Here is a 24,220-nt window from a genome sequence, read left to right as displayed (position 1 = left end):
CTTCTTGAGTACTGCCACAAATTTTCTCAAAATTAAGTCCTGAGCCCCAAAGTCACTAGAATGGGAGCTACATCAAAATTATCCAGAAGTGAAAACAGATCAGGGCTATCATCTTCAAGGAAAGAATTCATTAAACTATTCAGCACAAAGATAAGGTGGCTTCCCCCCTTTTTCAGATCTACTTGCTTTAAAACTCAGGGGAAGCATTTCAACACAAAAGATATTTACCCTTTCATATGTGCATAATACTGAAAACCTGAAGAACAAATGCAATCATTTCAATTGCTCTGTACAAGCAACCCTTGAAACTTTTCATTTAAGTGAAGAGCTCTTTGGAACAATGTTCTTAATCGCAAAACTCTTTGAGGAATGTAAATATTTCAAAGCTAATGACTTGTGACATGCCCATAATACTGCTAATGAGCTTTTGTTTTTACTTAAAAATCAGCAACTGGACACCCTCAAATAAAAAGAGAAGCCGGTGAAATACAGATAGTCCTTGACTTATAATAGTTCATTTAGTGACTGTTCAAAGTTATAACAGCAAAGGTGATTTATGGCTGTTTTTTAGTTACAACCAATGCAGCATCCCCATGGTCACATGATCAAAATTCAGATCAGTAGCAGTATTCTGGGGTCATGTGATCATCATTAACAACCTTCTGACAAGCAAAGTCAAGGAGGAAGTCCCATCCACTTAACAAACCTATTAAATGCAATGATTTGCTTAACAACTGTGGCAAGAAAGTTTGTAAAAGGAAGTAAACTTACTTGACAACTGTCTTGCTTAGCAACAGAAATTTTGGGCTCCAATGTGGTTATCAGTTGAGGATTACCTGTATTTTCATGATATGCTGCTCATTCCCTTTTTTTCAGTTCCAGTAACTTTATTCGACATTCCAACAATCCATAAAATCATCTTTTAACATTCACTGTGAATCAGTGGCTAAGACGCTGAGCTTGTCAATCAGAAAGGTCGGCAGTTCGGCGGTTCAATCCCTAGCGCCACGTAACGGAGTGAGCTCCTGTTACTTGTCCCAGCTTCTGTCAACCTATCCGTTTGAAAGCATGTAAAATGCAAGTAGAAAAATAGGAATCACCTTTGGTGGGAAGGTAACAGTGTTCCGTGCACCTTCGACGTTTCGTCATGTCAGCTACATGACCACGGTGACGTCTTCAGGCAGCACTGGCTCTTCAGCTTTGAGATGAGCACCGCCCACTAGTGTTGGGAACAACTAGCACATATGTGCAAGGGGAACCTTTACCTTTACCTTAAACCCTTTATAAGCCATTTTGAGGCGATGCAGATTTATCATTTTTTGAAAACTTTATCCACATTAAGTGACATTAATAGCTCTACTCTTGCACAGCAAATAAAGAGTAATAACCACCAGCCTAGTAGCTTGCTAGCATCAACTGTAAAGCCCTCATTTTCAAGTCTTGGAATGACATCTGTCCTTAATTATATCCAGCTGGGATCACGTTTCAATGACCAACATGGACAGATTACTGGACCTCTAAAACTTTGCCATCATTGTCCTTGATGTTTAAACTATTTGAAGTTTCTCATTAAGTCTGTTTTACAAATTAGGTGCAGATGTAAAAAAACCTAAATGTACAGTACCAGGGGAAATTAGGTCACCTGAAAACTCAGGATAAACCGTCTCTCTTAAAATGTTTAACTACAACTGGCATCCTATATTTTATAAAGCAGGCTTGGCCTGTCCCAGGCTTCTGAATTTCTTGTCTTGTTTTTTTTTTTAACTGTGTAAGAGACTTCAGAGTAAACAGTCATTTTACCAAGAAGCAAGACACTTATTTCTATAACAATCGATATATATATATATATATATATATATATATATATATATATATATATATATATATATATATATATATATATATATATATATATATGAAGCAGAAATAAAGAACTCAAAAAGTCCTCCCAGGATTATGAAAATAAATCTCATGGATATAACTATATGGTATCCTATTTTTAAGGGATGCGGTGGCTCAGTGGCTAAGACACTGAGCTTGTCAATCAGAAAGGTCAGCAGTTTGGCGGTTCAAATCCTTAGCGCCGCATAACTGAATGAGCTCCCGTTACTTGTCCCAGCTTCTGCCAATCTAGTAGTTCAAAAGCATGTAAAAATGCAAGTAGAAAAATAGGAACCACCTTTGGTGGGAAGGTAACAGCATTCCATGCGCCTTTGGCGTTTAGTCATGCTGGCCACGACCACGAAGATGTCTTCGGACAGCTCTGGCTCTTTGGCTTTGAAATGGAGATGAGTCGGGAATGACTAGCACATATGTGCTAGGGGAACCTTTACCTTTATCCTATTTTTGTTCAAGAAAAGCTTCCCTTAACTCCATTCTCCTACTTCTTAGGAGGAGAGAGACAGTGATTCAACAGTAGAATTTGCCAAATAACCATTTTTCTTTTCCTGAAAATGATGAGAGCTGTAATGCAACTGAAGAGCACCAGGTTGGAGAAAGTAAAGAAGGGGGCAGAGGGAGACAGAGGAATGGTCAGATTTACTTCCACCCACCCCAGTCAAACCATCTGCTGCAAATTGATTATATCAAAACAGTGGCCTGGGGATACAGATGTCATGTCTGCTTATGTACTTACATCCCAACATCTGACACAAATCACAGGTTTTGCTCCATGATGTCATAACCACACTTCATCACTTGTTTCTAACGACCCTCACCCACCAACCATTATAGGAATTATTCAAAGACTATATTCTGGAATCAGACTTAATGAGAATCACTTAAAAAGCAGGCTATCTGCTTATCAGAATACAGGTAGTCGTTACTAAATGACCACAATTGGGATTGGCAAATCTGTCACTAAACAACAATCATTAAGCAATACATGTAACTGTGCTGGATTTACATCAGTTCCACTCTTCTCATTAAGTGAGACATCATGGGAGTGCAACTATCAGCTTTTCCATTGGCTCTTGTTTTCAGAAGTCAGCTGTGAAACTTGCAAATGGCAATCAGGTGACCACAGGACATTGCGAAGGTTTTAAAGGTGAGGACCACTAAGACTATTTTTACAGGATGGTCGTAATGTTAAATGGTTGTTAAAAAGGGCATTCCTTAATCAAGTACTACTACCTGTAGCTGGTCTAGTAGTTGAGCCATGGTGGTGCAGTGGTTAGAGTGCAGTACTGCAGGCTACTTCTGCTGACTGCCGGCTGCCTGCAATTTGGCAGTTCAAATCCCACCAGGCTCAAGGTTGACTCAGCCTTCCATCCTTCCGAGGTGGGTAAAATGAAGACCCAAACTGTTAGGGGCAAGAGGCTGACTCTGTAAAACCACTTAGAGAGGGGTGCAAAGTGGTATATGCTATTGCTATTAAGGCATCAGGAAGGTTATTTATTTATTTATTTATTAAATTTATATGGTCTAGTACTCCCACCTTAGGCATGAAAGCCAACTCAGCTCAGCTGACCTCACAGGGTTGTTATGGTGGTAGGGAAAATAGAAGGAATATTAGATACGTTCACCATCTTGAGTTGTTTATAATAATAATAATAATAATAATAATAATAATAATAATAATAATACACAAATAAATTCTCAATTTGCAACAAAAGAACTTCACTATCTTCAATCTTAAGGAAAGCATTTTACAATCTAAGAAAAGATTTTTCTAGTGTTAAAACGTAACTAGTTTTCCATCAACCCTCAAACATCAAATTACCCACCATAAAAATCCTCAGAACTTTATGAGTGGGCTAAGAATGCTCTGTTTACATTAGCACACCCAACACTGCAAGCCACGGGAGGACACGGAAGTTCAGCCTTGTTCAGGTAATTATATTTTTAGCATTATATTGTCTTCCCATTCCCACCACTTTCCAATATGATATCACAGCAGAACAATCAACAATATATCTTCTAGCACTCAGTGCAAATGGCAGAAACTGATTCTAGTTTCTGGTTTTATGTCCAAGGCAGTCACAATTCATTAACAAGCAAGATACTTAAGAAACTGACAATTGAGTCCATTCTTTAAAACCAATTTTCTTAAGACCAAATTTGGTTCATGCTAACATTTGGGTGATGCCGAAACAATTAGCGACTAAGTATCAATTTCATTTTCAGCAAATGCAAATGGTTTAATTAAAAGCTTAAGCAAAGCAATACAAATAATATAAAAGCAAAACATTCAAAAATAGTTGACACAGGCCTGGAATAAGAGCAACTTAGATGAAAAGTTCAAAAATCTCAAATCTTATAGAAACAACATTTTACTCAAATAACTTTTGGTGTATTAAGATTCCTTTTTTCCAATTAGAACATTTTTTTTCAATTAATTTTCCAATTAAAACAAAAAAACCAAGAGATTACTCAATTTACATATTACAAGGTAATTGGCAACATTTTGAAAGAGACAATATTACTGGTCATTTATATTTTAGATTTGTTACAAATTGTGTTTGCTAAAATATTGCAAGACAAGAATTTTTTCTCTCACTCTGATTAATTGGTCTTAATATACAGTATTTCAGCATTCATTACATTGGTGCCATCTAGTGTTTGGAAAAAGCAACTCACAGATAAGAGGCACTCAATATAAAAGTTTTTTCAGGGTCAGTTGATTAGTTAAGGTAAGGAGAGTCCTGGGTAAAATTGAAATCTTTTTTGTCCCCACCATTTATCTTTGCCTATAACAGAAATTACAAAAGAGCAAAATGAAGTCTGTCAAAAGTGCTTATTTCCAATTGCAAAGATCAGCCTAACGGACATTAGACCGAATGTCTCCATTAAAAAAAAAGGCTGAAGTCAGGTGTCACATCAGCAAATCTGTGTAAAATAGCTCAACACCAGCAGATTCCAAGGCAGCTGGACTCTCCACTGTAGTGTTTCTCAACTTTGGCAACTTTAAGCTGTATGGACTTCAACTTCCAGAATTCCCCAACTAGCATGCTCATGCTAAGAACCCATCATGTAGGATACTGACTGCCTTAATTTAAATGAAGGACATTTGTGAAAGAAAAAAATAATTCTCTTTCTCCCATTAACACATCAGGAAGGACAGAGAGGTGCAAATGCCACCGCTTAGTTTGTCAAAAGTCCTATCTCACTGAGCAAGCCACTGATTTTGTCAGGATCTGCCGTAACAATGCAATTCTCTCTGCTTCTCTGTTCCCTAGAAATCAAATTCCCTGCCACTTATGCCCAGCTACTCTTTGCTTTTAAATGTTTTTAGCAATTGTAAACTGCCCAGAGTCATTGGGAGTCAGGCAGCATGTACTTTTATTACTATTATTATTTCTCTCATCTGTATCACAGTATCTCACTTCTAAGTAAGCAGGGACAACTCTTGTCATTCTTCATCCCACCTTCCTCAAGCTAAAACCATGCTTTCCAAAGTTTATGGGATCTACAATCCCAAAAATTGCACAGCCAGAGTGGTAGAGTGGTTAAAGTACAAGGCTAGAGCCTGGGAGATCAAGAGTTCCAGCCCCACTTTAGGCATTAAGCCAGATGTGTGACCTTGGGCAATGGCAAACAACTTCCAGAAAACCTTGCCAAGAAAATTGCAGGGACTTATCTACGAAGTTATCAGAAGTCAACACTGACTCCAAAGCACAATAATGACAATACTAATAATGTCTTACACATTGGCAAAAAAAAATCAGACAACCAAATAAAAGCTGGACGGATATGACCTCGTGAATGACCCTCACTCTGTCAAGGACATGGGAGTACTCATTTTTAATAATCTAAGTGCCAGAGATCACTGTAATAGAATTGCCAAAAAGGTATTAAGAGTTGTTAACTTAATCTTGCGAAGCTTCTTCTCCGGTAATATTGTATTGCAAACTACAGCATATAAAACCTTTGCTAGATCTATTCTCAAATACAGCTCATCTGTCTGGAAACCACAGTGCATATCAGACATTAATACAATCGAGCGAGTTGAGAGATATTTCATGAGAAGAGTCCTTCACTCTTCTGCTCACAACAGAATACCTTACACCACCAGGCTTGAAATTTTGGGCTTAGACAATTTAGAACTACGCCGCCTTCGGTCTGACCTGAGTGTAGTACACAAAAGTATCTGCTACAACGTTCTTCCTATCAATGACTACGTCAGCTTCAACTGCAATAATACATGAGCACACAATAGATACAAACTTAAGGTAAACCGCTCCAAACTCCATTGCAGAAAATATGACTTCAGCAACAGAGTGGTCAACGCCTGGAATGCTCTACTTGACTCTGTGGTTTCTTCCCTAAACCTCCAAAAGTTTAACCTGATACTGTCTAACTGTTGACCTCACCCCATTCCTAAGAGGTCTGTAAGGGCCATGCATAAGTGCCCCAACATACCTACTGTTCCCACTTATTCATATCCATTTCCTGTATTCATAATCATGTTTATACTTATATCTGTTATCTTATATATGCTTGACAAATATAATAATAATAATAATAATAATAATAATAATAATAATAACAACAACAGCAGCAGCAGCTATGGATGAAGCATATAACAGTGATACCCTTTGCCATCGGGGCACTTGGTACCATGTCCAAGAATTTTACAAGATACATCAACAAATTGCAGCTTCTTGCAATAACACCAGCGGAACAGCAAATAACTGCGCTACCTGGAACATCTTATATTTTAAGAAGGTACTTGGTTGATACCTAGGATGCTGGCAGCAAACCATATCAACTATTAGCACCAGTCAATGGTATTTGTAATGCATTTTTGAATGTTCAGTTGGCTGAGTTTCATGTTTAATGAATAAAGTATATAATAATAATATAATATTACTATATTATTATAATAAAAATAATATATAAACAACCAATTTTGTTGTATTTAAGTACAATGACAATAAAGATTATACCATAATAATAACAACCCGAAGATAACTAGAGGGATCAGTTGACCATCTTTAAATAATCTCTACACAATGATTTTAAGATAAAGTGCCCCCACTAGTTGAAAAGTTCCGGGTGATTCAAGGATATGCAACATGAAAGGACTGGCTTTCTTGGCAGCTGTGTGGAACTCATCCTCCACTATCTTCTTCCCAGTCTTGACTTCCCAATCTAATTATAAAGCCACGGGCTTCCAGATGGGTTTCCCCTCCAAGGACAAACCAGGCTGGATGCTCCTCAGGTATTGCAAAATCAGTCAAGATGGGAAGAGACGGAATTATTACATTCGAGGCTTTCTCAGCCTCAGCCCTTTTAAGTTGGATGGACTTCAACTCCCATGCTAGCTCTGGGGAATTCTGGGAGTCGAAGTCCACCCAGCTTAAGGATGTTGTACACTGCCACAATTTTAAAGGGGCAGCAAAAACTATCCCGAGCACCTCCGCAACATCAGGAATCAGCTGCCTTGGAGTTGGCTTTAAAAAGTGGCAACGGAAAGTGGGGGAGAGGACAACGGGGAAGAAAGCCCGCCGCCTCCCGTGCCGTTCTCGGAAAGCGCACGCGCAATCCCCTCCACCACGACACTCACACTCGCCTCCTGCTCGCTTTCGAACCGGCCACCAGGAGCCGCCGTAGCCCCATCCCCGCAGACGCCATCATTCCCGTCTTTCGCCTCGCCCCGGCCCCGCCCTCTCCGTCTCCTATTGGTGGGAAAGTTCTGCCGCCTCCTGTGACACACGCACGCGCGGAAAATCCCTCCCTCCCTTTTGTTTGCCCCGCCTCTTTGAGGAACCAAGGCAGGAGGCGTGACGCGGAAGTTCGTCTGCACGTGAATCTTCCGAGCCAAAAATCTGGAGAACTGCCGCGGGCCAGATCTTGATCTTGTCGCTAGTGACACGGCTGTGCTAAAGAAAAAAGAGATCTGTTTGCTCTGAATAAACTTGCAGCAGCGGGCATTGCAGAAGAATACATGGGAGAATAAGAATTGCGGGCAAGTTTTAATAGAAACCATGGCGGTGCACGAAGTTTTTTCCGTGATAAAGATGCACGGCAACGCTCGAGGTTCTCTCCTAAGTACTTAAGCATGCGGGAGTAACCGCGAAAAATGCATTAGCAAGACGCGTGAAAAAAGTGAGAACTGAGCAATGAGTATTTGCGGAAACGTTGTTTTTATTCAAAAGCTTGCGGCGCATAAAAAGGAGAAAAACATCAAAAGGAGCTCCGTTTCTAATAATTGCTAATCAATAATAATTTTTTTTTTTGCCAAGTTGCAGAGGCCTGGCTGAGATGTTTATGTTAAGAGTGAAAATTTAAAAAGATTTTCTCTTTAACCTTTTTGTTGTTGGATAGGATTGTCCTCCCTTTTCTGTCCTCCAATTCAGTTGTGTCCCACTCTCGAGGCTGTCAGGACAAATCCCTGAAATTTTTCTTGGCAACTTGTGTTTTGGTTCTTTTTCTTCAGAAGTGGTTTGCCATTGCCTCTTTTCCTAGGGCTGAGAGAGTGACTGACCCATAGAAACCCGCTGGCTTTATATACTAAAGTGGGATTAGAACTCACAATCTCCCGGTTTCCAGTTTGATGCCTTAATCCCACAGGTTGCATTTGCAGAAACGCATCTACTTAGTGAAATATGATTGACTGAATTGACTCCGGTGCCTGGAGCTGTTCTCTGACCATACTATGATATTCATCCAATGCATTCATTGGATGCATTGATTCATCCAATACTTCTTCAGCTTCAACCTCAATAATACACTGGCAAACAATTAATGCAAACTCAAGGTAAACCACTTCAAACTCGATTGCAAAAAATATGACTTCAGCAACAGAGTGATCATCGCCTGGAATGCTCTACCTGACTCTGTTGTTACATCCTCAAACCCCCACAGCTTCAACAAACTGTCTACCACGGACCTCATCTCATTCCTAAGAAATTCGATAAAGGGGACGTGCATAAGCGCACCAGCATGCCTAACATCCCTGTCCTCCTGTCCCCATCTATTTGTATTTGTTTCTTTTGTTTATATCCATGTTTATATTTATACCTATCTTGTACATGTTTGACAAACTAATAAATACAAATACATTTATCTCCAATTTTCCAGTGTGCAAACTAGCCATAAAGGTTAGCAGGCTTATCCCATAATCATTATTGCAGGGCGAGTATGAAATCAGCTGTTAAATCTTAACTTAAATACTGAGCGAAGGATGACATTCTTGTAGGCTAACATAATTCCTAAACTTGATGGTTCAGAAGCAGATGCCACTAAATTGTGTGAAAAATTTATGTTGGCCTTGCAGACCATCCCAGATAAGAAACACAATAACAGCTAATTATATGTCATTGTAAAACTTTGACAGAACCTTTCAAGTCTGAAAGTTGTTCCCTCCCTTCTTTTGCAGCCTTAGAGCCAATATCTGCATTTAAGCTATTCTGCAACTTAAGTATTCCCTTGACAGAGATTCCCAAGGTTACTCCCACATGCTATTGTTGTTCCTCTGACCCATGGTGACTCCATGGACAACATTCTCCAGGCCTTCCTATCTACCATCCCCCAGAGTCCATTTCAGTGACTCCATCCAGCCACCTCCTCTGTTGTCCCCTTCTTTTGCCCTCAATCTTTCCCAGCGTTAGGCTCTTCTCCAGTGAGTCCTTCCTTCTCATTAGGTGGCCAAAATATTTTGAGTCTCATCTTCAGGATCTGGCCTTCTAAAGAGCAGTCAGGGTTGATCTCCTCTAGGACTGACCGGTTTGATTGTCTTGCAGTCCAAGGGACTCGCAGGAGTCTTCTCCAGCACCATAGTTCAATGGCCTCAATTCTTTGGTGCTCAGCCTTCCTTATGGTCCAACTTTCACAGCCATACATTGCAACTGGGAAAACCATAGTCTTGACTATACACACCTTTGTTGGCAGGGTGAGGTCTCTGCTTTTTAGTATGCTGTCTAGATTTGCCATAGCTTTCCTCCCTAGGAACAAGCATCTTAATTTCTTGGCTGTATTCCCCTTCTGCATTGATCTTGAAGACCAGGAAAATAAAATCTGTCACTACTTCCATTTTGACTCAATCTATTTGCCAGGAATCGAGGGCCAGATGCCATGATCTTAGTTTTCTTAATGTTGAGTTTCAAGCCAACTTTTGCTCATACTATTAAGTTTATAGCGAAACAAATCCACATCCTTTACAATATCAGCACTATCTTAAATTGATTTATGGCGGTTTCCAGTTGGTGTTGATCAGGAGATCCCACCCTCAGTCTCTACAATGTACGGTGCCACAGACTTAAGTACACTCTGCTCCTAATATCCACACATTTTTCTGCTGTAGTGCCTGTTTTTTGTAACATCAGCCCCCCCCCCCCCAAGAGGCACTAACCATGTTGGCTTTGTTGGCACTTGAAGACATGGTCTTGCTATCTGGTGATGTAGGTGGAGAGCCTGCAAATTGATTGCAAGTTACTGTTTTGATGGCACTTATTTTGGTTTTGATTTTTTTGTATTGTTTTTAATGTTAACTTTGTAAGCTGCTGTGAATGGCAGATATTGAAATGGGCAGTTATATAAATTTAATACATTACTAACATGTCTATCAAAGGTGATAAACAGAAAGAAAAATTCAGATCCTAAAAATGTACATTTTTTACATCAAATATTTTTTTTGTTTTTTATCAAGAAGAGTACAAATTCTTTAAAATGAAACAAGTTCCTTTAGAATAAGGTTTTCAAGTGTTTTCCTTCATTTCCATCTCCCTTGCCAAATGACACAATACAGGTAGTCCTCAACTTACGACTGCAATATTAAGTGAATTCTTCCCAATTTTACGATCTTTCTTGCCACAGTTTTTCAATGTGAATCACTGCAGTTAGTAATTCGGCTGTTAAGTGAATCTGGATTCACCACTGACTTTCCTTCTCAGAAGGTCACAAAAGGACTCCAGGAAACCACAACTGTCATATGAATCCAGTTGCCAAGCACTTGAACATTAATCATGTGACTGGGGATACTGCAATGGTCTTAAGTGTGAAAAATTGCTATAAGTCACATTTCAGTGCTGTTGTACCTTTGAACCGTCACTAAACGAACTGTTGTAAGTTAAGGACTATGTGTACAGTGTTTTTCAAGTTGTTTTGCCCATCCCACTCTTACAAACTTGTTTTTCTCATGTGGCCCATCTGTCCAGGTTCCATTACCAGATACACAACAGTAGCTGGTATGTTATCTGGCTGGTAAATCAGTATTTGCAATGCAATATATTTTTGTGCAGCTTCTTGGTGCATGCTAGGGCCCATTAAACATTTCACGTGCTACCCTCTTGAAATGTCCTAGAGTACATAAGGAGCCATATCCCCTGCTTGAGAAATGCTGCTTTTTAAGATACAAGATCGGTCCCGTTTCAAAATCTGCATGCTTTCAGCAGGTCTGGAATAGCCTATTTCAAATTCAAAAGGTGATCATATGACCAGGGACATTGCAACCTTCATAAATGTGAGTCAATGGTCAAGCATGTGTATTTTGATCACGTGATTGATCATGGGGATGCTGCAACAGTTATAACTGTGAAAAATGATCATGTCACTTTTTTCAATGCTGTTGTAACTTTGAATGGTCACTGAATGAACTATTGTAAGTCAAGGACTACCTGTAGTCAAGAAGTCTATTCTGCCAGAGGAGTCTTCTATTTAAAATTACTCTCTGACTTCCAAGGAAACCTGACATGCAAATTTGAATGTATTAGACGACATTATTCTTTAAGCCAGATACTTTATGCTAGCATTCTCAATCAAGGATGCTGCTTTACTTTTATAGTAGCTAAACCAACATCCAGCCCTGGTAGAACTACACAAATATAATTTCACTAAAAGAGGACCCAAGCTGCAATAATAACTATTTAACAAATATTTAGACTGGCTGTTAAAAAATTCGAGGAATATTGGCATGGCTTTTTAAAATCATCTATAAAGTATTCTGGATTGAACATTTGTGTAAATGGAAGTTTACCAAATTAAAAATTCAGATTATTAACAAAAGATATTTTATTGGATTTTAATATTCACACATCAGTTTATACTCTTTAGAAATACTAGAAAAAAAAAACTTAGGGTGATCTGTTGAAACATGCAATTTACATGGCAACAGGTGTGCTCATCCAGAAAACATGCAGAGATTATTAACAGGTAAATTGCTCAACTTAGACAACTCAACACAGTAAACATGTTTCCACTGCAATTTTCAGATATGCAAGTGGATTAGTTTTAATTCATTTAACAAATTTGCTTCTTTAATTGAAGCAAATAGTTCTATTTTTTTAAAAAAAAACAAAACAAAACTGTAGTCCATTCTGTATAATATGTATCATTAAAATCTGCAGGGAACACAATTGGTAATACATCTTGTTTCTATTTATGCAGATTTTTTCATAATATTATCCAGTCTCTTAATTTAGTTCTGTAGTGGGTTAAGAGAGACACTACAGTATAGTTATGAAATGTCATTTCAAGTAGTGCATTAATATTACATTTATGTAGCATGATTTACTCAAAAAACATAACCCAATCTACATATTTAAAACTTATCAATATATTTCTATTTACAGGATTTTATGCATTTATTTATAATGGGTAATAATCAACTGAACATAGCTCATTTATTATGAATTGTTTAGGTTGCAGAATTTAGGAGGCAGAGGCACAATCTCAAAGCCAAACCACTAAAACCAAACAGAATCACCGGGTTGGGGGGGTGGGTTAGGGGGTGGAGGGTTAGATAGATTTATGGCCATGGCTTCATACAAAACAAAAACATTCAAACTATAAGCAATACACTGAGTCAACCTTCAGAATCATGATAGAAATAAGTTCTTTACTTTAAAAAAATAATCAATCCCACTCAGCAAACCTAGAAAACTTTATTTACAACTATTCTTTCAGAAGAATTATTAAATCCTGCAAAGCAGCACTTGTAACCAGTCATTAGAATTTAAAAGTCCCAATATAACAATATTTACAAATGCATACATTTATATTCAGTCTTCATTAATACGAAGTGAAACCAGATTGCAAAATTACAATACAAATATTTGAATGAGAGAAAATGTATATTCTGTATCATTCAGAAAATACCAAGTCAGTACTTTCGATAAAGCTTACATTCTTTTCCAAAATCATGTACTTAAATTAGGTTGATAGTTTCTGCATTGAGTATCTTCAGTCAACTTTTACCACACTGTATATCTTGGTCACAAACCAAAAGCAAGCGAAAAATCCAATTGTTCCTACAAAAAAACACAAAACTGCATCAATATTCATACCTGGTCATCTTACACTAATAAAATAGTTCACGAAAAATATAATTTTGCACATTGGTGTGTCTATTTTAATGCTTTCTCTCTTACAGTACATGGTGATTACTTTTTCAGGAATTTATATTTAGAGCCACATTATATCAGTACAGTGTCAAGCAGCTTGATTGCCATATAGGGGCTGAGCTCTGTCTGCATTTCCTTTGAGAGGAAGTTCTGTGGAGCAAGACTGCTCTGGTGCAGACCATCTCTCATTAAAGTTAAACTCTCCCCCACATCTGGAGGAAGACTAGCACAGGGATTTTTTGCTTTGGAAAAAAACCATTTAGCTAGGAATCTGCATTAATTACTTTTTTTATTTTTCTGTGTGGTGCATGTATAGATTAGAAAACCTAATATCTCAGCCTTCCATTCTTCTGCAGGGGTGTCAAACAAGTCATTATGGTGGCATCACATGACGTATCGGGACTTTTATCCCCTCGCTAAACCAGGCATGGGCATGGCCGGCGCGTTATGCATCCAGCTTACCGGCCAGGAGTTTGACAGCCCTAAACATAATAGCAATCCTTTTTCCACTCTTTTTTTTAAATCATTTAATAGAACAATATGAAATAGGAGGGACGCGGGCGAACCCCTACAGGGTAAGGCTGAGGAATATGTCCAATTCTTGGCGGACAAAATTGCTCGGTTTCGGTCGGACTTGGACTCCATCTCTGCAGATCCAGCCGAGACACAGGGGGAGAGCTTGGCAGACCATCTCTGGGTTGAGTTTCAGGATGTTGCCTCTGGGGATGTGGACAAGGCCATACGAGCTGTGAGTGCCTCCACCTGTATACTGGACCCGTGTCCCTCCTGGCTGGTTGCCAACAGCAGTGAGGTGACACGAGGCTGGATCCAGGCGGTTGTAACCGCCTCCCTTCGGGAGGGGCACTTCCCCGCCGCACTTAAAGCGGCGGTGGTGAGACCCCTCCTGAAGAAACCATCTTTGGATCCAGCCGTTCTTAACAACTACCGTCCAGTCTCCAACCTCCCCTTTCTTGGGAAGGTTGTTGAGAAGGTGGTGGCCTTCCGGCTCCAACGGACCTTGGAGGAAGCAAGTTATCTTGACCCCTTCCAGTCCGGCTTCAGACCTGGTTACAGCACAGAAACCGCTTTGGTCGCTTTGACCGATGATCTCTGGAGAGCCAGGGATGGAGGCCATGCGTCCATCCTGGTTCTCCTTGACCTCTCGGCGGCTTTCGATACCATCGACCATGGTATCCTTCTGCGACGACTGCGGGAGGTGGGAGTGGGAGGCACTGTTCTGCGGTGGTTCTCCTCCTACCTCTCGGACAGGTCGCAGTCGGTGTTGGTTGGGGGGCAGAGATCGTCCCTGAAGCCCCTAACTTGTGGGGTGCCGCAGGGTTCGGTCTTATCCCCCCTACTATTTAACATATACATGAAACCGCTGGGCGAGATCATTCGGAGGCACGGGATAAAATACCATCAATACGCGGACGATACGCAGTTGTATCTGTCCGCCCCGTGCCAACTCAATGAAGCGGTGGACGTGATGAACCAGGGTCTTGAGGCCGTTAAGAACTGGATGAGAGCTAACAAACTGGTACTCAACCCAGACAAGACCGAATGGCTGTTGTGTTTCCCTCCCAATAATTTGGCCAGTGTTCCATCGCTCAGGCTGGGGGGTCAAATTCTACACCCCTCAGATAGGGTTCGCAACTTGGGAGTCCTCCTGGACCCACAGCTGACTTTTGACCACCATCTGTTGGCTGTGACCAGGGGGGCATTTGCCCAGGTTCGCCTGGTACGCCAGTTGCGACCCTACCTGAACCGGGAGGCTCTCACAACAGTCACTCGAGCCCTTGTGATCTCCAGGCTGGAATACTGCAATGTGCTCTACATGGGGCTGCCCTTGAAGAGCATCCGGCGACTTCAGCTAGTCCAGAATGCAGCCGCGCGAGTGATAGTGGGCGCACCGCAGTACGCCCACATAACACCCATCCTCCGCGAGCTGCGCTGGCTACCTGTTGATCTCTGGGTGCACTTCAAGGTGCTACTTACCACCCATAAAGCCCTTCATGGTAGTGGATCTGAGTACTTGAGAGACCGCCTTCTGCCAATTACCTCCCTTCGTCCCATCAGATCGCACAGAGTGGGCCTCCTCCGAGTTCCATCCGCCAGTCACTGCCGACTGGCGACTACGCGGAGGAGAGCCTTCTCAGTAGCAGCTACGACCCTTTGGAACGATCTCCCCGTAGAGATTTGCACCCTCACCACAGTCCAGAGCTTCCGCACAGCCCTTAAGATCTGGCTATCCCGTCAGGCCTGGGGATAAGATCTTCATACACCCCACCCGAATGCTGAATGAATGTTGTGTTTTATTGCTATTATTATTTGTACTCACATATTATTTTACGTTCTGTCTTGCACCCCCTTCCCATGAGTTGTAAGCCGCCCTGAGTCCCCTCAGGGAAAAGGGCGGCCTATAAGTGACAATAAAATACTAAAAATACTAAAGAGAAAATAGTAAAAAAAAAAGCTATAGGCAGCAAATACTCAAAAGGGTGGTTTTTTAAGAGTCAGCTTGCCTAAAAAAAACATAAAATACAAAAATAGCACCATTTCATCCCTAGAAGCAGAAACCTAAGTCAATCAAAAACCCTAATGAAATAAAATCACCTCTGCAGAGAAAATGAGATGTGGAAAAGATAAAGAGGCAAAGAGATTGTCCTGGCTTTTAAAAGAATTGCTGATTCTTTGCATGGTTTGGTTCCTGACTTACAAGTTTTGGCTGATTTTAAATCCACTCTACTACGCATATCACTGACCAGTTCTTGAAACAGAAAGCTGCTATTGAGCGAAACAACATTTGATAGCTGTTCATGGTTGAAAAAATAACCAGTTCCTCACGTAGACTACTGGTTTAAAGGATACAGACAACTCTTTGAAAGAGCTCAATACTTAAAAGCTGCCAATATGCATTTCTGTGCATTTCAGATCTCCTTTGCAGAATATGCAGAAATTCTAAAGTTCCCGCTTCATATAGCAGAAAGCAATGAGTAAATTACTAATTTCAGAATAATAGATTAAGGACAAGCACCATTCCCTTTTGTTCCCAAATAGCCTCATGTGTCATGTACGTTTAATGGCAGTTTGGAGGGTTTGAAAATTCACAATAGTTTTTACGCGTTATAAATATTTCAGCAAAAACTGAATATCGCATTGATTTTTTTTTCATATTAGCTCAGCCACTGATGTTGAACAGATTCATTTACTATGTCAAAGACACAGTTGTGGACCTAGCTGTGAATTGGATTTGTCGCGTAGCTTCCAGCAACTTGCTTGCTGTGTCAGATCAATGACCCAGAATGCCATATGAGAAGCAAATGCCCCAAGCATGTGCTCTACTGCTGTGACAGCAGGGCACCATCAAAACCCTTCTTGAGGCTGACCATTTTAAACAGATGAGTAAGCAGCAATATAATCATTTGGATACAGCAATTAGGAGGTCCTTGGTTTGGCTTTTATATCAACTTGACAGGAACTTAAATGCCTCTAGGACCGAATATCCTCGGATGTTTCGTTTTAGCCTCGTGAAATTTATGATGTGCTTTTTCATGTACCAACCTTTTTTTCCTCATGAACAATGCAGGTGGGTTGTGGGAACAAAGAAATCCAATATATGATTGGTATTTAATTCAATATGGTGAATTAGCAGAAGATTCACTGTTGCCAAGTCTCTTGTGGTACCAAAGCAAAGGTGTCTCCACAGGTGTACTCAAAAAAGGCAAGAGGCAAAAAGCAACCCATAATGCAATCAAAACTTGGGCCCTTTTTTATGTGCCTCACCCACAGAAACCAGGCAAAGCTTCAATCACATTGCCATATTGCCATCTTGACTTTATTTTACCATATCTTACGGATATCCTTAGCAAGGACTCAACATAAAATCTGAAAAAGATTTTTTTCCCCTTCTAGGAGAGTCAAATTAGTCTCATACGCTAATTGAACATTTTTTATTCACTTGTAAGTATAGTAGTTGTGGTAGCATCAGCATCAGCAGCTGTCTGCATTAATTGCACACCTTCTTTTATAGTTCTAAGTATTATTACATTTGCCTGATAAAAAATTTAAGAATGTGTTTTATAAAGCGGTATGTCTCTATTTAAACACAGGGCATATTATCAGCTTACTTTCAAGTATTCATAATTCTAAAAATAGTTGGGAGTCTGCTGCATTGTAAGACAAAAAGAATCTACATTTACCAAGTCAAAGTGATGGCATTAACTTACCTTTCAAGAATTGTCCAACTAGCTTGCCTGCACATAGCAACTAACAGAGCAGATACAATACAGTACAACAACAATTCAAGGTATGAACACTAAAGCATATTGACTACAAAAAAGATCCTAGCACTACAGGTAGTCCTCGACATACAACAAGTCATTTAGTGACCATTCAAAGTTACAACAGCACTGAAAAAAGGGACTTATAGCAATTTTTCACAGTTATGACCTTTGCAGCCGCCCGATGGTCACGTGATCAAAACCTGGACACTTGGCAACTGACTCATTAATGTTGGTTGCAGTATCCTGGGGTCATGTGATCCTCTTTTACAACTTTCTTTTAAGCAAAGTCATTGGGGAAACCAGATTCATTGTAACTGTATTAGTAACTTAACAGCTGCAGTGATTTACTTAACAACTGTTGCAAGATAGGTTGTAAAATTGGGGGGGGGGGGCGGGAATCACTTAACAAATGTTTCGCTTAGCAACGGAAATGTTGGGCACAACGGAGGTTGTCATTCAAGGACTATCTGTATTGCAGGAGATTTGAAGAACCATTCCCACCCAGAAATTATAAAGCTATTGTGTTTTTAGGGGTTTTGTCTTATGGAACTAAAATTATATTTTAAAACATTTCACAACTTTAGCCATGACTCCAATTAAATGTATTGTGTGATGCAGCCCAGGCTGTAAAACAAGAATCAAAATGAAAAGTGGCTATTTGACAGCCAAATTAAAAATCTTGAGAACCTAAACTTAAAGCATAAATACTAACTTATCCCTGGCCTGATTTCAGAAGATGTGATCCACAGCACACATGTGCAAAATTTCTAGATTACACACAGGGCTTTAATCTGAAATAAAAATGTTTGATATACAGTGTCTGGCTTCATCACGTCCTCAGTTTCAAATCAGTTACCAGTTTAGTGTTTCTGCAGGCATTTTGTTTATCGAGCAATATTACCTGTAAAAAGGAAGAAGATCAGGACCATTATCATGGTGTAGCCAAAGTACAAAATGGTGCTTGCTGTACCCGTAATCTGAAGCTTAGAAAAGAAGTAATGCACTGCATATATTAGAAAATAAAAAGCAGTAAAACCACTCGTAAGAAAGGAGCGCCACTGCCAGTGGTAGTCCTACAACAAAGAGAGAAACAGGTGTAAACGTTAGAAAGGCTTCTAAAAATGCAGAGGGCTCAGGGGCAGTTAAATCTATTTTATAACATCACATTCCAAGTTATGCTGAACACCCCGCTCTTTAGAACTTTTAAAGAGGACACCAATTATCCTGTTAAAAGACACCTTCTCCGTTATAGCTAAATGTAGCGTTAAAAGGGTGAACATTTTATAATATTTATATAACAGTGAAGGAATGTTGATCAGAGATGAAAGTAAGATTATTTATGACACAGAGTTAGAGGCTTTCCTGCCTGTGAAAATGTAATCCATGATTGAGAATATATCCTCTTCTATATAATATTTGCAAATCTGTACTTGGGGCTTTTGATTTAATTGGCAAAACAAAACAAAACAAAATGTATCTTAGATGTTATTTATTCAACAGTTTCAACTATGACAGACAATTTCTGATTCTCTGTTCTTCTGTTCTAGTAAGATCATAAAAGGTATGGCTCACACACAAATCTAAATCTGGTTTACAAATCAAATGTAATGTGGTTTGTTTCTGGCTTGATATGTGTTTTAGTGTTATGTGCAAACCAGATTGTATTAATCTCACCAAGCCATAGTAAAATCTAGTTTAGGGTGTTTGAACAAAGACGGACCTTTTTCCCTCAAAAAAGAGGGTGAAAATCTGGATGCGTCTTATACACTGAATACAGCATTTTTGGCCTCCCGAAACCCCGCCCCCTTCATCAAAATGGCAATGCATAACCTTTAGGCGGCTTCCAGAATTCTCCTAGTGGCTGGGGAGGGCAGAAATGAGCGAAAAGTGGGCCGTTTTTTGCTCATTTCTCCCCCCCCCAGCCCCCAGGAGCACTCTATAAGCCTCCTAAAGGCTATGCATGCCCTTTTTAAAACAAAAAACGGGCCTGTTTTCACAAAAAAGGGGCCATTTTTGGGAGGTCTGCAGAGTGCAAAAGCTTTTTTTTAAATTTGCCTCTTCAAAATCTTGGTGCATCTTATACTCCGGTGCATCTTATACTCTGAAAAATATGGTATTCTTTTATATCTGTGGAATATAGCATTCAAGTTCAGTGATTAAGCATTCATTCTGCAGATACTATTCCCAGCTGCAAAGAACAAACTTCTTCATACTTGGGCAATATTTTTTCCTTCCCCCATCTCATGTTCTTAATTTTTCTAGCCCCACAACACTGTCCCTATGTAAGTCTTTAAAGTCTCCCTCTGCAGTAGAAAATGCATCCTCTTTTCTTATCTTGTTATTTTAATTAACACAGCAAAACATAGATTACCTTGTGACAACCTATTTGTAAAACTTACCTCTGCACATAAATGGAAATAGCAAAGTAGAATAGTAGCCTCAGAACATGTAATAACCAAAATAATGAACACCAGAAACAAGAAACCAAACATGTAATACATCTGATGAGACCTGGAAAACAGAAGTTTAAATTAAACAGGATTCATACTGTAGCAAGCAAGCACTTGGCCTTTAAAATCTGAACTTCCTAATAAATGCGACTCAGCTTTTGGCCTCTCCTGATGAGATAACAGGTGTTTCATCCAGGTGATCTGGTTGTTTTTTAGTGTGCTATAGCTTTCACTTTGCTTTGTAGTGAGTTCCTTAGCTGACTTGCCTTCGTTGTTGTTTTTTGTATGATATTATCACCACATTTGATTATATAGATTCAATTCTTGTTTCTAGTGTCTTGTGTTTGCTTTCTTTGTTCTTTTTGGGCTATGCTGATTAAGTGGTCTTGTTGAAGTATAGTTTTTCCTTTATCCCTTGTGGCTAGCAACCCACAAGCCTAACTATTAAGGTATACAGGCCTCACAAAGAGTAACTATGGTGAAGGTGCACATCCTCTTTCTGCTTGGGATCTTCCCCATTTTCCCCAGTGTCCATTAGCAAAGCTTGGACTTTTAATCATATTTTGCTTTATTATATTTACATGCTAAATGATATTTTTATCCAGCTAACAGTAACTTTTTGTTTTATCTCATATTTTCTCTTTCTTATGGGTGTGAAACATTCCAGTATCTACGTTGAGTCAACAAGTTCTGTTTGCCAAATGGTTCACTTATTTCACTGTATGAAATAAAATGATTGTTCTGGAATCTGGCGAGGAATCTGATTTGTACGGACTGGATGTTCTATGGCCTTTAGAGGTATTAAAAAAGGAGAGAAGGAATTGGTTCTCAGTAATTTCAGTTGTATTTCATACAATCTAAAGTAATGTTTCTCAGCCTCAACAGCTTGAAGATATGTGTACTTCAACTTCCAGAAATCTCCAACCAGTACACTGGCTGGGAAATTCTGGAAGTTGAAATCCATACATTTTCAAGTTGCTAAGGTTGAGAAAGATCTGCTTAAAAGCTAGTTACAATTGTACATTCAAAGTACAATAAATAGAAAGTAAATTGAATTCCCCAGTGTCCATTAGCAAAGCTTGGACTTTTAATCATATTTTGCTTTATTATATTTACATGCTAAATGATATTTTTATCCAGCTAACAGTAACTTTTTGTTTTATCTCATATTTTCTCTTTCTTATGGGTGTGAAACATTCCAGTATCTACGTTGAGTCAACAAGTTCTGTTTGTCAAACTGGTTCACTTATTTCACTGTATGCTCAAAGTTATAATCACATCCATTATTATTTTAAACTGATTAGAACATTGTTACTCATGATGTTATACAACAAAGGGTGGGGACTGATATTAGTTATAGCCTTATATATATTTTATGGACACCTGCTATTGTTCCTGATTATATAAGCACTCTTTGAAACTCACTTGCAATTTACTGGTCTAGGGATTCTGACTGGAAGAATATTTCCCATGATCATTGTCTGTAACTATTTCATGGTTAAACTGGACCAAAAACTGGGAATCATGAGGTCTAATCCTACTCTAGGCACAAAGCCAGCTGGGTGGCTTTAGGCCAGACTCTCTCTCAGCTGGAAGCAAGCAATGGCAAATCATTTAAAAAAAAAAAACCTGTCTAAGCAGTTATCGGACAAAGACTCAAAGACACAAATTTCTTTCTTTTTCTGTTTAGAAGAACATCACCCTGCAGAGAACTTAAAGCCTTAGTATAAGTTCTATACTGTTTTAATAAAGTAACCTGCATGGTTTGGGGGTATGTGTATAGTTAAACATATCAATATTCATCAAATGTTAACAGCGATAGCAATAGCACTTAGGCTGATATGCTGCTTCACTGGGTCCTCATTTTACTGACCTCGGAGGGATAAGTCAACCTTGAACCAGTGAGAATCGAACTGCTGGCAGCCGGCAGTCAGCAGAAGTAACCTGCAGTACTGCATTCTAACCACAGTGCCACCACGGCTCTGATAGCACTTGGTCCTGTGATGATGGTTCTGACTAAGACCATAACTGATGAGCAATTAGTAAGAAAAGCAGTTTATATTAATTCCTACAATGTCACTGCAAATACAAGGAACAAGCATCATTTATCTGGTTCTAAGGAAGATCATCTACCACTGCTCTAATTATCTGCGTCCATTAAAATGACACTGATTGGTAAATTAAGTCAAAGTTGTCTACGGATTTTAAAATACACAAATATAAAGACACTCAGATAAGTTAGATTTGCATCACATCAGAATATTGGAACCCCTGGGAACCAGGGGTATTGTAACACTCAGGGTCTGCAGGGTCTTTTTATGAATCAGTCCTTCAAGCTATCATTATATAACAAACATATCTGTATGAGTAACATGTTCACAACACTTTTCTTTGCCCAACAGGAAACTGTTCTGAGGGCATGACAAAAGGACAGAAAAATGCAAGAGATAGGTGCAAACCTAAAACAAATAAACAAATAGTTATGCACTGCAATGTATTCAAAACTCACCATATGCTATTAAGAATGAAAAAAAGTTGTATGAAGATGCATCCAAAGGGCAGAATGCCTCCCATAACAATCCCGGGAAGTGGTTTTGTATAAAATGATTGTTCTGGAATCTGGCGAGGAATCTGATTTGTACGGACTGGATGTTCTATGGCCTTTAGAGGTATTAAAAAAGGAGAGAAGGAATTGGTTCTCAGTAATTTCAGCTGTATTTCATACAATCTAAAGTAATGTTTCTCAGCCTCAACAGCTTGAAGATATGTGTACTTCAACTTCCAGAAATCTCCAACCAGTACACTGGCTGGGAAATTCTGGAAGTTGAAATCCATACATTTTCAAGTTGCTAAGGTTGAGAAAGATCTGCTTAAAAGCTAGTTACAATTGTACATTCAAAGTACAATAAATAGAAAGTAAATTGAATTCCCACACAATTTATGTAATAAAATATGTCATGTTCAAAATAGCCTGGTCAAGTGAAATCTAAGTATATGTCACAGAAATCTGATCATGCTTTAGATTTGTTTATTTTATTAATTTTTTATGCCACCAATCTCACTCCTGAAGAAACCCTGCACCACATCGTAAGGTAATTTATCTTTAAAGGTAATGATCAAAATTTTATTTTTTATTTTTACATAGTGTAATTGAATACACACACACACACACACACACACACACACACACACACAGCATTTCATATAGAGACGACATGTTCTTGAGAGATGAGGCTCAGCACTTATTTTGCAAACAACTCAAAGATACAAAATGTATTCAGGTGAAGCCACTTACATTCTTTGTAAAACCAAAGTAGGCCCCAATGAAAGTCAATGGTACTGATATGCAAAACCAAAGTGCCAGAACAGCAACCAAAGTGCCAAATGGGATGGCGGCTGAGGACCCTTCTCCCCAAAGAATGAGATTCATGATGAAGAAATCTGCAAACACAATGCTAAAAGAGAGAAGATTTTAAAGCTGATGAAGTTCTATGTTACTGAAATCACATTACAGTTTGTCTAATGTAACGTTAAGCAACATTCACAGGCAGAACAGATCAGGCAAATAGGTCAAGAAAGTCTACTTCTCTTAATGGAATAGAACTGAACTCCAGCAGGAGTTGACATTTCAGCTAAATAGCTTCAAATGTCTGTCTGTCATCTCTGCACTTCAGGGGACAACTGCTTGCTGTGATTAAGCCAAAATATGGAATACAGGAGCTGTATAGTGTATGACAACACATAAGGCCAACTATCCTGAGATCTGAAAAGCAGCCTAAGGAGTAGAACCAAGGGTCAGTGAGGAGCAGGATTGTCTTACAAAGTATTTCTCCAGGTTGATATTATTAATCAAGACTTTAACAAGACTTTAAAAAAGAAAGAAAGAAAAATTATATACAGCTCAGGTGTATTATGATATGCAGATATATTGTTTATGCTATTGAGGACTTACACATTTAAGGTGAGCTTAATTATTTTGTGTATAATTTAACATTAATCATAGGAATTTGCTTACCCAGGGCAAAGGAAAGCTGTTAGGAGAACATTTGTCTTCCATTTCTCTCCCCCAAAAGCTGTACAAAAATTAAGCCAACAAAGAGAATACCAGTTAAATGTAGTGTGGAGGTATACTCAAACACATCTGAATATGTTAGGCAAAAATTGAATTATTATGACTTTAAGGAAATAATTATTTTCTTCTCCT

General features: G+C 39.1%; 2 protein-coding genes across 3 annotated transcripts in view; both read right to left on the bottom strand.

The window, feature by feature from the left end:
- CLYBL (citrate lyase beta like) overlaps positions 1–7,601 on the bottom strand; it is a 201,580-nt gene extending 193,979 nt beyond the window's left edge. Inside the window, exon 1 of one of the 2 annotated variants that reach the window (XM_032226771.1) lies at positions 7,508–7,601. In XM_032226771.1, coding sequence (XP_032082662.1) covers positions 7,508–7,578 — 71 coding nt within the window. In that variant the 5' untranslated portion in view covers positions 7,579–7,601. The remainder of the gene's footprint in view (positions 1–7,507) is intronic. The other variant, XM_032226772.1, reaches the window with a different exon arrangement.
- A 4,596-nt stretch (positions 7,602–12,197) lies between these two features.
- The window catches only part of TM9SF2 (transmembrane 9 superfamily member 2), a 39,554-nt gene continuing 27,531 nt past the window's right edge, over positions 12,198–24,220 (bottom strand). Inside the window, exons 12-17 of the mRNA XM_032226381.1 lie at positions 24,032–24,089; positions 23,312–23,471; positions 22,526–22,677; positions 19,966–20,077; positions 18,468–18,639; positions 12,198–13,190 (exon numbers count right to left, since the gene is read on the bottom strand). Coding sequence (XP_032082272.1) covers positions 13,123–13,190; positions 18,468–18,639; positions 19,966–20,077; positions 22,526–22,677; positions 23,312–23,471; positions 24,032–24,089 — 722 coding nt within the window. The 3' untranslated portion in view covers positions 12,198–13,122. The remainder of the gene's footprint in view (positions 13,191–18,467; positions 18,640–19,965; positions 20,078–22,525; positions 22,678–23,311; positions 23,472–24,031; positions 24,090–24,220) is intronic.

Source organism: Thamnophis elegans, chromosome 11, assembly GCF_009769535.1.
Source record: "Thamnophis elegans isolate rThaEle1 chromosome 11, rThaEle1.pri, whole genome shotgun sequence".
Classification (NCBI taxonomy): Eukaryota; Metazoa; Chordata; class Lepidosauria; order Squamata; family Colubridae; genus Thamnophis; species Thamnophis elegans.
The sequence above is the reverse complement of the archived record's forward strand: the minus strand, read 5'-3'. Positions and strand labels throughout refer to the sequence as shown.